General features: G+C 52.9%; 1 protein-coding gene across 1 annotated transcript in view; it reads right to left on the reverse strand.

The window, feature by feature from the left end:
* Positions 1–14,569, reverse strand: part of LOC109884315 (cyclin-dependent kinase 20-like) — a 39,713-nt gene that overhangs the window by 10,248 nt on the left and 14,896 nt on the right. The window contains 1 exon segment of the mRNA XM_031794862.1: positions 1,046–1,169. Coding sequence (XP_031650722.1) covers positions 1,046–1,169 — 124 coding nt within the window.

Here is a 14,569-nt window from a genome sequence, read left to right on the forward strand (position 1 = left end):
GGACAGAGAGCAGATGGACAGAGAGCAGATGGACAGAGAGCAGATGGACAGATGGACAGAGAGCAGATGGACAGTGGACAGAGAGCAGATGGACAGAGAGCAGATGGACAGTGGACAGAGAGCAGATGGACAGTGGACAGAGAGCAGATGGACAGAGAGCAGATGGACAGAGAGCAGATGGACAGATGGACAGAGAGCAGATGGACAGAGAGCAGATGGACAGTGGACAGAGAGCAGATGGGCAGGTGGACAGAGAACAGATGGACAGAGAGCAGATGGACAGATGGACAGAGAGCAGATGGACAGATGGACAGAGAGCAGATGGACAGAGAGCAGATGGACAGATGGACAGAGAGCAGATGGACAGAGGACAGATGGACAGAGAGCAGATGGACAGAGAGCAGATGGACAGTGGACAGAGAGCAGATGGGTCGGTGGACAGAGAACAGATGGACAGAGAGCAGATGGACAGAGAGCAGATGGACAGATGGACAGAGAGCAGATGGACAGATGGACAGAGAGCAGATGGACAGAGAGCAGATGGACAGATGGACAGAGAGCAGATGGACAGAGGACAGATGGACAGAGAGCAGATGGACAGAGAGCAGATGGACAGAGAGCAGATGGACAGAGAGCAGATGGACAGAGAGCAGATGGACAGAGAGCAGATGGACAGATGGACAGAGAGCAGATGGACAGAGGACAGATGGACAGAGAGCAGATGGACAGAGAGCAGATGGACAGAGAGCAGATGGACAGAGAGCAGATGGATAGAGAGCAGATGGACAGAGAGCAGATGGACAGATAGCAGATGGACAGATAGCAGATGGACAGAGAGCAGATGGACAGGGAGCAGATGGACAGATGGACAGAGAGCAGATGGACAGCGAGCAGATGGACAGAGAGCAGATGGACAGATGGACAGAGAGCAGATGGACAGATGGACAGAGAGCAGATGGACAGAGAGCAGATGGACAGATGGACAGAGAGCAGATGGACAGATGGACAGAGAGCAGATGGGCAGAGAGACAGAGAGCAGTCTCACCGGCCACATGCGCTGGTTAGGTGTCCCCAGGACTCGGAGAACACAGCACAACTGTTCTATGTCATTCTCTCCAGGGAACAGAGGGGAGTTATTCAGAAGTTCCCCAAAGATACATCCCACTGCCCTGTGGACAGGAGAGACTGGGGTTAGATACATCCTACTGCCCTGTGGACAGGAGAGACTGGGGTTAGATACATCCCACTGCCCTGTGGACAGGAGAGACTGGGGTTAGATACATCCCACTGCCCTGTGGACAGGAGAGACTGGGGTTAGATACATCCTACTGCCCTGTGGACAGGAGAGACTGGGGTTAGATACATCCCACTGCCCTGTGGACAGTAGAGACTGGGGTTAGATACATCCTACTGCCCTGTGGACAGGAGAGACTGGGGTTAGATACATCCTACTGCCCTGTGGACAGGAGAGACTGGGGTTAGATACATCCTACTGCCCTGTGGACAGGAGAGACTGGGGTTAGATACATCCTACTGCCCTGTGGACAGGAGAGACTGGGGTTAGATACATCCTACTGCCCTGTGGACAGGAGAGACTGGGGTTAGATACATCCCACTGCCCTGTGGACAGGAGAGACTGGGGTTAGATACATCCTACTGCCCTGTGGACAGGAGAGACTGGGGTTAGATACATCCTACTGCCCTGTGGACAGGAGAGACTGGGGTTAGATACATCCCACTGCCCTGTGGACAGTAGAGACTGGGGTTAGATACATCCTACTGCCCTGTGGACAGGAGAGACTGGGGTTAGATACATCCTACTGCCCTGTGGACAGGAGAGACTGGGGTTAGATACATCCTACTGCCCTGTGGACAGGAGAGACTGGGGTTAGATACATCCCACTGCCCTGTGGACAGGAGAGACTGGGGTTAGATACATCCCACTGCCCTGTGGACAGGAGAGACTGGGGTTAGATACATCCCACTGCCCTGTGGACAGGAGAGACTGGGGTTAGATACATCCTACTGCCCTGTGGACAGGAGAGACTGGGGTTAGATACATCCTACTGCCCTGTGGACAGGAGAGACTGGGGTTAGATACATCAGTAGAGACTGGGGTTAGTTACATCAGGAGAGACTGGGGTTAGATACATCAGGAGAGACTGGGGTTAGATACATCAGGAGAGACTGGGGTTAGATACATCAGGAGAGACTGGGGTTAGATACATCAGGAGAGACTGGGGTTAGATACATCCTACTGCCCTGTGGACAGGAGAGACTGGGGTTAGATACATCAGGAGAGACTGGGGTTAGATACATCCTACTGCCCTGTGGACAGGAGAGACTGGGGTTAGATACATCCCACTGCCCTGTGGACAGGAGAGACTGGGGTTAGATACATCAGTAGAGACTGGGGTTAGATACATCAGGAGAGACTGGGGTTAGATACATCCCACTGCCCTGTGGACAGGAGAGACTGGGGTTAGATACATCCTACTGCCCTGTGGACAGGAGAGACTGGGGTTAGATACATCCCACTGCCCTGTGGACAGGAGAGACTGGGGTTAGATACATCCTACTGCCCTGTGGACAGGAGAGACTGGGGTTAGATACATCCTACTGCCCTGTGGACAGGAGAGACTGGGGTTAGATACATCCCACTGCCCTGTGGACAGGAGAGACTGGGGTTAGATACATCCCACTGCCCTGTGGACAGGAGAGACTGGGGTTAGATACATCCTACTGCCCTGTGGACAGGAGAGACTGGGGTTAGATACATCCTACTGCCCTGTGGACAGGAGAGACTGGGGTTAGATACATCCCACTGCCCTGTGGACAGGATAGACTGGGGTTAGATACATCCCACTGCCCTGTGGACAGGATAGACTGGGGTTAGATACATCCCACTGCCCTGTGGACAGGAGAGACTGGGGTTAGATACATCCTACTGCCCTGTGGACAGGATAGACTGGGGTTAGATACATCCCACTGCCCTGTGGACAGGATAGCCTGGGGTTAGATACATCCCACTGCCCTGTGGACAGGAGAGACTGGGGTTAGATACATCCTACTGCCCTGTGGACAGGAGAGACTGGGGTTAGATACATCCTACTGCCCTGTGGACAGGATAGACTGGGGTTAGATACATCCCACTGCCCTGTGGACAGGAGAGACTGGGGTTAGATACATCCTACTGCCCTGTGGACAGGAGAGACTGGGGTTAGATACATCCCACTGCCCTGTGGACAGGAGAGACTGGGGTTAGATACATCCTACTGCCCTGTGGACAGGATAGACTGGGGTTAGATACATCAGTAGAGACTGGGGTTAGATACATCCTACTGCCCTGTGGACAGGATAGACTGGGGTTAGATACATCCCACTGCCCTGTGGACAGGAGAGACTGGGGTTAGATACATCCTACTGCCCTGTGGACAGGAGAGACTGGGGTTAGATACATCCTACTGCCCTGTGGACAGGATAGACTGGGGTTAGATACATCCCACTGCCCTGTGGACAGGAGAGACTGGGGTTAGATACATCCTACTGCCCTGTGGACAGGAGAGACTGGGGTTAGATACATCCTACTGCCCTGTGGACAGGAGAGACTGGGGTTAGATACATCCCACTGCCCTGTGGACAGGAGAGACTGGGGTTAGATACATCCTACTGCCCTGTGGACAGGAGAGACTGGGTTAGATACATCCTACTGCCCTGTGGACAGGAGAGACTGGGGTTAGATACATCCCACTGCCCTGTGGACAGGAGAGACTGGGGTTAGATACATCCCACTGCCCTGTGGACAGGAGAGACTGGGGTTAGATACATCCTACTGCCCTGTGGACAGGAGAGACTGGGGTTAGATACATCCTACTGCCCTGTGGACAGGAGAGACTGGGGTTAGATACATCCCACTGCCCTGTGGACAGTAGAGACTGGGGTTAGATACATCCTACTGCCCTGTGGACAGGAGAGACTGGGGTTAGATACATCCTACTGCCCTGTGGACAGGAGAGACTGGGGTTAGATACATCCTACTGCCCTGTGGACAGGAGAGACTGGGGTTAGATACATCAGTAGAGACTGGGGTTAGATACATCAGTAGAGACTGGGGTTAGATACATCAGGAGAGACTGGGGTTAGATACATCAGGAGAGACTGGGGTTAGATACATCAGGAGAGACTGGGGTTAGATACATCAGGAGAGACTGGGGTTAGATACATCAGGAGAGACTGGGGTTAGATACATCCTACTGCCCTGTGGACAGGAGAGACTGGGGTTAGATACATCAGGAGAGACTGGGGTTAGATACATCCTACTGCCCTGTGGACAGGAGAGACTGGGGTTAGATACATCCCACTGCCCTGTGGACAGGAGAGACTGGGGTTAGATACATCAGTAGAGACTGGGGTTAGATACATCAGGAGAGACTGGGGTTAGATACATCCCACTGCCCTGTGGACAGGAGAGACTGGGGTTAGATACATCCTACTGCCCTGTGGACAGGAGAGACTGGGGTTAGATACATCCCACTGCCCTGTGGACAGGAGAGACTGGGGTTAGATACATCCTACTGCCCTGTGGACAGGAGAGACTGGGGTTAGATACATCCTACTGCCCTGTGGACAGGAGAGACTGGGGTTAGATACATCCCACTGCCCTGTGGACAGGAGAGACTGGGGTTAGATACATCAGTAGAGACTGGGGTTAGATACATCAGGAGAGACTGGGGTTAGATACATCAGGAGAGACTGGGGTTAGATACATCAGGAGAGACTGGGGTTAGATACATCAGGAGAGACTGGGGTTAGATACATCAGGAGAGACTGGGGTTAGATACATCCTACTGCCCTGTGGACAGGAGAGACTGGGGTTAGATACATCAGGAGAGACTGGGGTTAGATACATCCTACTGCCCTGTGGACAGGAGAGACTGGGGTTAGATACATCCCACTGCCCTGTGGACAGGAGAGACTGGGGTTAGATACATCAGTAGAGACTGGGGTTAGATACATCAGGAGAGACTGGGGTTAGATACATCCCACTGCCCTGTGGACAGGAGAGACTGGGGTTAGATACATCCTACTGCCCTGTGGACAGGAGAGACTGGGGTTAGATACATCCCACTGCCCTGTGGACAGGAGAGACTGGGGTTAGATACATCCTACTGCCCTGTGGACAGGAGAGACTGGGGTTAGATACATCCTACTGCCCTGTGGACAGGAGAGACTGGGGTTAGATACATCCCACTGCCCTGTGGACAGGAGAGACTGGGGTTAGATACATCCCACTGCCCTGTGGACAGGAGAGACTGGGGTTAGATACATCCTACTGCCCTGTGGACAGGAGAGACTGGGGTTAGATACATCCTACTGCCCTGTGGACAGGAGAGACTGGGGTTAGATACATCCCACTGCCCTGTGGACAGGATAGACTGGGGTTAGATACATCCCACTGCCCTGTGGACAGGATAGACTGGGGTTAGATACATCCCACTGCCCTGTGGACAGGAGAGACTGGGGTTAGATACATCCTACTGCCCTGTGGACAGGATAGACTGGGGTTAGATACATCCCACTGCCCTGTGGACAGGATAGCCTGGGGTTAGATACATCCCACTGCCCTGTGGACAGGAGAGACTGGGGTTAGATACATCCTACTGCCCTGTGGACAGGAGAGACTGGGGTTAGATACATCCTACTGCCCTGTGGACAGGATAGACTGGGGTTAGATACATCCCACTGCCCTGTGGACAGGAGAGACTGGGGTTAGATACATCCTACTGCCCTGTGGACAGGAGAGACTGGGGTTAGATACATCCCACTGCCCTGTGGACAGGAGAGACTGGGGTTAGATACATCCTACTGCCCTGTGGACAGGATAGACTGGGGTTAGATACATCAGTAGAGACTGGGGTTAGATACATCCTACTGCCCTGTGGACAGGATAGACTGGGGTTAGATACATCCCACTGCCCTGTGGACAGGAGAGACTGGGGTTAGATACATCCTACTGCCCTGTGGACAGGAGAGACTGGGGTTAGATACATCCTACTGCCCTGTGGACAGGATAGACTGGGGTTAGATACATCCCACTGCCCTGTGGACAGGAGAGACTGGGGTTAGATACATCCTACTGCCCTGTGGACAGGAGAGACTGGGGTTAGATACATCCTACTGCCCTGTGGACAGGAGAGACTGGGGTTAGATACATCCCACTGCCCTGTGGACAGGAGAGACTGGGGTTAGATACATCCTACTGCCCTGTGGACAGGAGAGACTGGGGTTAGATACATCCTACTGCCCTGTGGACAGGAGAGACTGGGGTTAGATACATCCCACTGCCCTGTGGACAGGAGAGACTGGGGTTAGATACATCCCACTGCCCTGTGGACAGGAGAGACTGGGGTTAGATACATCCTACTGCCCTGTGGACAGGAGAGACTGGGGTTAGATACATCCTACTGCCCTGTGGACAGGAGAGACTGGGGTTAGATACATCCCACTGCCCTGTGGACAGTAGAGACTGGGGTTAGATACATCCTACTGCCCTGTGGACAGGAGAGACTGGGGTTAGATACATCCTACTGCCCTGTGGACAGGAGAGACTGGGGTTAGATACATCCTACTGCCCTGTGGACAGGAGAGACTGGGGTTAGATACATCAGTAGAGACTGGGGTTAGATACATCAGGAGAGACTGGGGTTAGATACATCAGGAGAGACTGGGGTTAGATACATCAGGAGAGACTGGGGTTAGATACATCAGGAGAGACTGGGGTTAGATACATCAGGAGAGACTGGGGTTAGATACATCAGGAGAGACTGGGGTTAGATACATCAGGAGAGACTGGGGTTAGATACATCCTACTGCCCTGTGGACAGGAGAGACTGGGGTTAGATACATCAGGAGAGACTGGGGTTAGATACATCCTACTGCCCTGTGGACAGGAGAGACTGGGGTTAGATACATCCCACTGCCCTGTGGACAGGAGAGACTGGGGTTAGATACATCCTACTGCCCTGTGGACAGGAGAGACTGGGGTTAGATACATCCTACTGCCCTGTGGACAGGAGAGACTGGGGTTAGATACATCAGTAGAGACTGGGGTTAGATACATCAGGAGAGACTGGGGTTAGATACATCAGGAGAGACTGGGGTTAGATACATCAGGAGAGACTGGGGTTAGATACATCAGGAGAGACTGGGGTTAGATACATCAGGAGAGACTGGGGTTAGATACATCCTACTGCCCTGTGGACAGGAGAGACTGGGGTTAGATACATCAGGAGAGACTGGGGTTAGATACATCCTACTGCCCTGTGGACAGGAGAGACTGGGGTTAGATACATCCCACTGCCCTGTGGACAGGAGAGACTGGGGTTAGATACATCAGTGGAGACTGGGGTTAGATACATCAGGAGAGACTGGGGTTAGATACATCCCACTGCCCTGTGGACAGGAGAGACTGGGGTTAGATACATCCTACTGCCCTGTGGACAGGAGAGACTGGGGTTAGATACATCCCACTGCCCTGTGGACAGGAGAGACTGGGGTTAGATACATCCTACTGCCCTGTGGACAGGAGAGACTGGGGTTAGATACATCCTACTGCCCTGTGGACAGGAGAGACTGGGGTTAGATACATCCCACTGCCCTGTGGACAGGAGAGACTGGGGTTAGATACATCCCACTGCCCTGTGGACAGGAGAGACTGGGGTTAGATACATCCTACTGCCCTGTGGACAGGAGAGACTGGGGTTAGATACATCCTACTGCCCTGTGGACAGGAGAGACTGGGGTTAGATACATCCCACTGCCCTGTGGACAGGATAGACTGGGGTTAGATACATCCCACTGCCCTGTGGACAGGATAGACTGGGGTTAGATACATCCCACTGCCCTGTGGACAGGAGAGACTGGGGTTAGATACATCCTACTGCCCTGTGGACAGGATAGACTGGGGTTAGATACATCCCACTGCCCTGTGGACAGGATAGCCTGGGGTTAGATACATCCCACTGCCCTGTGGACAGGAGAGACTGGGGTTAGATACATCCTACTGCCCTGTGGACAGGAGAGACTGGGGTTAGATACATCCTACTGCCCTGTGGACAGGATAGACTGGGGTTAGATACATCAGTAGAGACTGGGGTTAGATACATCCTACTGCCCTGTGGACAGGATAGACTGGGGTTAGATACATCCCACTGCCCTGTGGACAGGAGAGACTGGGGTTAGATACATCCTACTGCCCTGTGGACAGGATAGACTGGGGTTAGATACATCCCACTGCCCTGTGGACAGGATAGACTGGGGTTAGATACATCCCACTGCCCTGTGGACAGGAGAGACTGGGGTTAGATACATCCTACTGCCCTGTGGACAGGAGAGACTGGGGTTAGATACATCCTACTGCCCTGTGGACAGGATAGACTGGGGTTAGATACATCCCACTGCCCTGTGGACAGGAGAGACTGGGGTTAGATACATCCTACTGCCCTGTGGACAGGAGAGACTGGGGTTAGATACATCCCACTGCCCTGTGGACAGGAGAGACTGGGGTTAGATACATCCTACTGCCCTGTGGACAGGATAGACTGGGGTTAGATACATCAGTAGAGACTGGGGTTAGATACATCCTACTGCCCTGTGGACAGGATAGACTGGGGTTAGATACATCCCACTGCCCTGTGGACAGGAGAGACTGGGGTTAGATACATCCTACTGCCCTGTGGACAGGAGAGACTGGGGTTAGATACATCCTACTGCCCTGTGGACAGGATAGACTGGGGGTTAGATACATCCCACTGCCCTGTGGACAGGAGAGACTGGGGTTAGATACATCCTACTGCCCTGTGGACAGGAGAGACTGGGGTTAGATACATCCTACTGCCCTGTGGACAGGAGAGACTGGGGTTAGATACATCCCACTGCCCTGTGGACAGGAGAGACTGGGGTTAGATACATCCTACTGCCCTGTGGACAGGAGAGACTGGGGTTAGATACATCCTACTGCCCTGTGGACAGGAGAGACTGGGGTTAGATACATCCCACTGCCCTGTGGACAGGAGAGACTGGGGTTAGATACATCCCACTGCCCTGTGGACAGGAGAGACTGGGGTTAGATACATCCTACTGCCCTGTGGACAGGAGAGACTGGGGTTAGATACATCCTACTGCCCTGTGGACAGGAGAGACTGGGGTTAGATACATCCCACTGCCCTGTGGACAGTAGAGACTGGGGTTAGATACATCCTACTGCCCTGTGGACAGGAGAGACTGGGGTTAGATACATCCTACTGCCCTGTGGACAGGAGAGACTGGGGTTAGATACATCCTACTGCCCTGTGGACAGGAGAGACTGGGGTTAGATACATCAGTAGAGACTGGGGTTAGATACATCAGGAGAGACTGGGGTTAGATACATCAGGAGAGACTGGGGTTAGATACATCAGGAGAGACTGGGGTTAGATACATCAGGAGAGACTGGGGTTAGATACATCAGGAGAGACTGGGGTTAGATACATCAGGAGAGACTGGGGTTAGATACATCAGGAGAGACTGGGGTTAGATACATCCTACTGCCCTGTGGACAGGAGAGACTGGGGTTAGATACATCAGGAGAGACTGGGGTTAGATACATCCTACTGCCCTGTGGACAGGAGAGACTGGGGTTAGATACATCCCACTGCCCTGTGGACAGGAGAGACTGGGGTTAGATACATCAGTAGAGACTGGGGTTAGATACATCAGGAGAGACTGGGGTTAGATACATCCCACTGCCCTGTGGACAGGAGAGACTGGGGTTAGATACATCAGGAGAGACTGGGGTTAGATACATCCTACTGCCCTGTGGACAGGAGAGACTGGGGTTAGATACATCCCACTGCCCTGTGGACAGGAGAGACTGTGGTTAGATACATCAGTATAGACTGGGGTTAGATACATCCCACTGCCCTGTGGACAGGAGAGACTGGGGTTAGATACATCCTACTGCCCTGTGGACAGGAGAGACTGGGGTTAGATACATCCCACTGCCCTGTGGACAGGAGAGACTGGGGTTAGATACATCCTACTGCCCTGTGGACAGGAGAGACTGGGGTTAGATACATCCTACTGCCCTGTGGACAGGAGAGACTGGGGTTAGATACATCCCACTGCCCTGTGGACAGGAGAGACTGGGGTTAGATACATCCCACTGCCCTGTGGACAGGAGAGACTGGGGTTAGATACATCCTACTGCCCTGTGGACAGGAGAGACTGGGGTTAGATACATCCTACTGCCCTGTGGACAGGATAGACTGGGGTTAGATACATCCCACTGCCCTGTGGACAGGATAGACTGGGGTTAGATACATCCCACTGCCCTGTGGACAGGAGAGACTGGGGTTAGATACATCCTACTGCCCTGTGGACAGGAGAGACTGGGGTTAGATACATCCTACTGCCCTGTGGACAGGATAGACTGGGGTTAGATACATCAGTAGAGACTGGGGTTAGATACATCCTACTGCCCTGTGGACAGGATAGACTGGGGTTAGATACATCCCACTGCCCTGTGGACAGGAGAGACTGGGGTTAGATACATCCTACTGCCCTGTGGACAGGAGAGACTGGGGTTAGATACATCCTACTGCCCTGTGGACAGGAGAGACTGGGGTTAGATACATCAGTAGAGACTGGGGTTAGATACATCAGGAGAGACTGGGGTTTAGATACATCAGGAGAGACTGGGGTTAGATACATCAGGAGAGACTGGGGTTAGATACATCAGGAGAGACTGGGGTTAGATACATCAGGAGAGACTGGGGTTAGATACATCCTACTGCCCTGTGGACAGGAGAGACTGGGGTTAGATACATCAGGAGAGACTGGGGTTAGATACATCCTACTGCCCTGTGGACAGGAGAGACTGGGGTTAGATACATCCCACTGCCCTGTGGACAGGAGAGACTGGGGTTAGATACATCAGTAGAGACTGGGGTTAGATACATCAGGAGAGACTGGGGTTAGATACATCCCACTGCCCTGTGGACAGGAGAGACTGGGGTTAGATACATCCTACTGCCCTGTGGACAGGAGAGACTGGGGTTAGATACATCCCACTGCCCTGTGGACAGGAGAGACTGGGGTTAGATACATCCTACTGCCCTGTGGACAGGAGAGACTGGGGTTAGATACATCCTACTGCCCTGTGGACAGGAGAGACTGGGGTTAGATACATCCCACTGCCCTGTGGACAGGAGAGACTGGGGTTAGATACATCCCACTGCCCTGTGGACAGGAGAGACTGGGGTTAGATACATCCTACTGCCCTGTGGACAGGAGAGACTGGGGTTAGATACATCCTACTGCCCTGTGGACAGGAGAGACTGGGGTTAGATACATCCCACTGCCCTGTGGACAGGATAGACTGGGGTTAGATACATCCCACTGCCCTGTGGACAGGATAGACTGGGGTTAGATACATCCCACTGCCCTGTGGACAGGAGAGACTGGGGTTAGATACATCCTACTGCCCTGTGGACAGGATAGACTGGGGTTAGATACATCCCACTGCCCTGTGGACAGGATAGCCTGGGGTTAGATACATCCCACTGCCCTGTGGACAGGAGAGACTGGGGTTAGATACATCCTACTGCCCTGTGGACAGGAGAGACTGGGGTTAGATACATCCTACTGCCCTGTGGACAGGAGAGACTGGGGTTAGATACATCAGTAGAGACTGGGGTTAGATACATCAGGAGAGACTGGGGTTAGATACATCAGGAGAGACTGGGGTTAGATACATCAGGAGAGACTGGGGTTAGATACATCAGGAGAGACTGGGGTTAGATACATCAGGAGAGACTGGGGTTAGATACATCCTACTGCCCTGTGGACAGGAGAGACTGGGGTTAGATACATCAGGAGAGACTGGGGTTAGATACATCCTACTGCCCTGTGGACAGGAGAGACTGGGGTTAGATACATCCCACTGCCCTGTGGACAGGAGAGACTGGGGTTAGATACATCAGTAGAGACTGGGGTTAGATACATCAGGAGAGACTGGGGTTAGATACATCCCACTGCCCTGTGGACAGGAGAGACTGGGGTTAGATACATCCTACTGCCCTGTGGACAGGAGAGACTGGGGTTAGATACATCCCACTGCCCTGTGGACAGGAGAGACTGGGGTTAGATACATCCTACTGCCCTGTGGACAGGAGAGACTGGGGTTAGATACATCCTACTGCCCTGTGGACAGGAGAGACTGGGGTTAGATACATCCCACTGCCCTGTGGACAGGAGAGACTGGGGTTAGATACATCCCACTGCCCTGTGGACAGGAGAGACTGGGGTTAGATACATCCTACTGCCCTGTGGACAGGAGAGACTGGGGTTAGATACATCCTACTGCCCTGTGGACAGGAGAGACTGGGGTTAGATACATCCCACTGCCCTGTGGACAGGATAGACTGGGGTTAGATACATCCCACTGCCCTGTGGACAGGATAGACTGGGGTTAGATACATCCCACTGCCCTGTGGACAGGAGAGACTGGGGTTAGATACATCCTACTGCCCTGTGGACAGGATAGACTGGGGTTAGATACATCCCACTGCCCTGTGGACAGGATAGCCTGGGGTTAGATACATCCCACTGCCCTGTGGACAGGAGAGACTGGGGTTAGATACATCCTACTGCCCTGTGGACAGGAGAGACTGGGGTTAGATACATCCTACTGCCCTGTGGACAGGATAGACTGGGGTTAGATACATCAGTAGAGACTGGGGTTAGATACATCCTACTGCCCTGTGGACAGGATAGACTGGGGTTAGATACATCCCACTGCCCTGTGGACAGGAGAGACTGGGGTTAGATACATCCTACTGCCCTGTGGACAGGATAGACTGGGGTTAGATACATCCCACTGCCCTGTGGACAGGATAGACTGGGGTTAGATACATCCCACTGCCCTGTGGACAGGAGAGACTGGGGTTAGATACATCCTACTGCCCTGTGGACAGGAGAGACTGGGGTTAGATACATCCTACTGCCCTGTGGACAGGATAGACTGGGGTTAGATACATCCCACTGCCCTGTGGACAGGAGAGACTGGGGTTAGATACATCCTACTGCCCTGTGGACAGGAGAGACTGGGGTTAGATACATCCCACTGCCCTGTGGACAGGAGAGACTGGGGTTAGATACATCCTACTGCCCTGTGGACAGGATAGACTGGGGTTAGATACATCAGTAGAGACTGGGGTTAGATACATCCTACTGCCCTGTGGACAGGATAGACTGGGGTTAGATACATCCCACTGCCCTGTGGACAGGAGAGACTGGGGTTAGATACATCCTACTGCCCTGTGGACAGGAGAGACTGGGGTTAGATACATCCTACTGCCCTGTGGACAGGATAGACTGGGGTTAGATACATCCCACTGCCCTGTGGACAGGAGAGACTGGGGTTAGATACATCCTACTGCCCTGTGGACAGGAGAGACTGGGGTTAGATACATCCTACTGCCCTGTGGACAGGAGAGACTGGGGTTAGATACATCCCACTGCCCTGTGGACAGGAGAGACTGGGGTTAGATACATCCTACTGCCCTGTGGACAGGAGAGACTGGGGTTAGATACATCCTACTGCCCTGTGGACAGGAGAGACTGGGGTTAGATACATCCCACTGCCCTGTGGACAGGAGAGACTGGGGTTAGATACATCCCACTGCCCTGTGGACAGGAGAGACTGGGGTTAGATACATCCTACTGCCCTGTGGACAGGAGAGACTGGGGTTAGATACATCCTACTGCCCTGTGGACAGGAGAGACTGGGGTTAGATACATCCCACTGCCCTGTGGACAGTAGAGACTGGGGTTAGATACATCCTACTGCCCTGTGGACAGGAGAGACTGGGGTTAGATACATCCTACTGCCCTGTGGACAGGAGAGACTGGGGTTAGATACATCCTACTGCCCTGTGGACAGGAGAGACTGGGGTTAGATACATCAGTAGAGACTGGGGTTAGATACATCAGGAGAGACTGGGGTTAGATACATCAGGAGAGACTGGGGTTAGATACATCAGGAGAGACTGGGGTTAGATACATCAGGAGAGACTGGGGTTAGATACATCAGGAGAGACTGGGGTTAGATACATCAGGAGAGACTGGGGTTAGATACATCAGGAGAGACTGGGGTTAGATACATCCTACTGCCCTGTGGACAGGAGAGACTGGGGTTAGATACATCAGGAGAGACTGGGGTTAGATACATCCTACTGCCCTGTGGACAGGAGAGACTGGGGTTAGATACATCCCACTGCCCTGTGGACAGGAGAGACTGGGGTTAGATACATCAGTAGAGACTGGGGTTAGATACATCAGGAGAGACTGGGGTTAGATACATCCCACTGCCCTGTGGACAGGAGAGACTGGGGTTAGATACATCAGGAGAGACTGGGGTTAGATACATCCTACTGCCCTGTGGACAGGAGAGACTGGGGTTAGATACATCCCACTGCCCTGTGGACAGGAGAGACTGTGGTTAGATACATCAGTATAGACTGGGGTTAGA

This window comes from Oncorhynchus kisutch, linkage group LG17 (assembly GCF_002021735.2).
Source record: "Oncorhynchus kisutch isolate 150728-3 linkage group LG17, Okis_V2, whole genome shotgun sequence".
Taxonomy (NCBI): domain Eukaryota; kingdom Metazoa; phylum Chordata; class Actinopteri; order Salmoniformes; family Salmonidae; genus Oncorhynchus; species Oncorhynchus kisutch.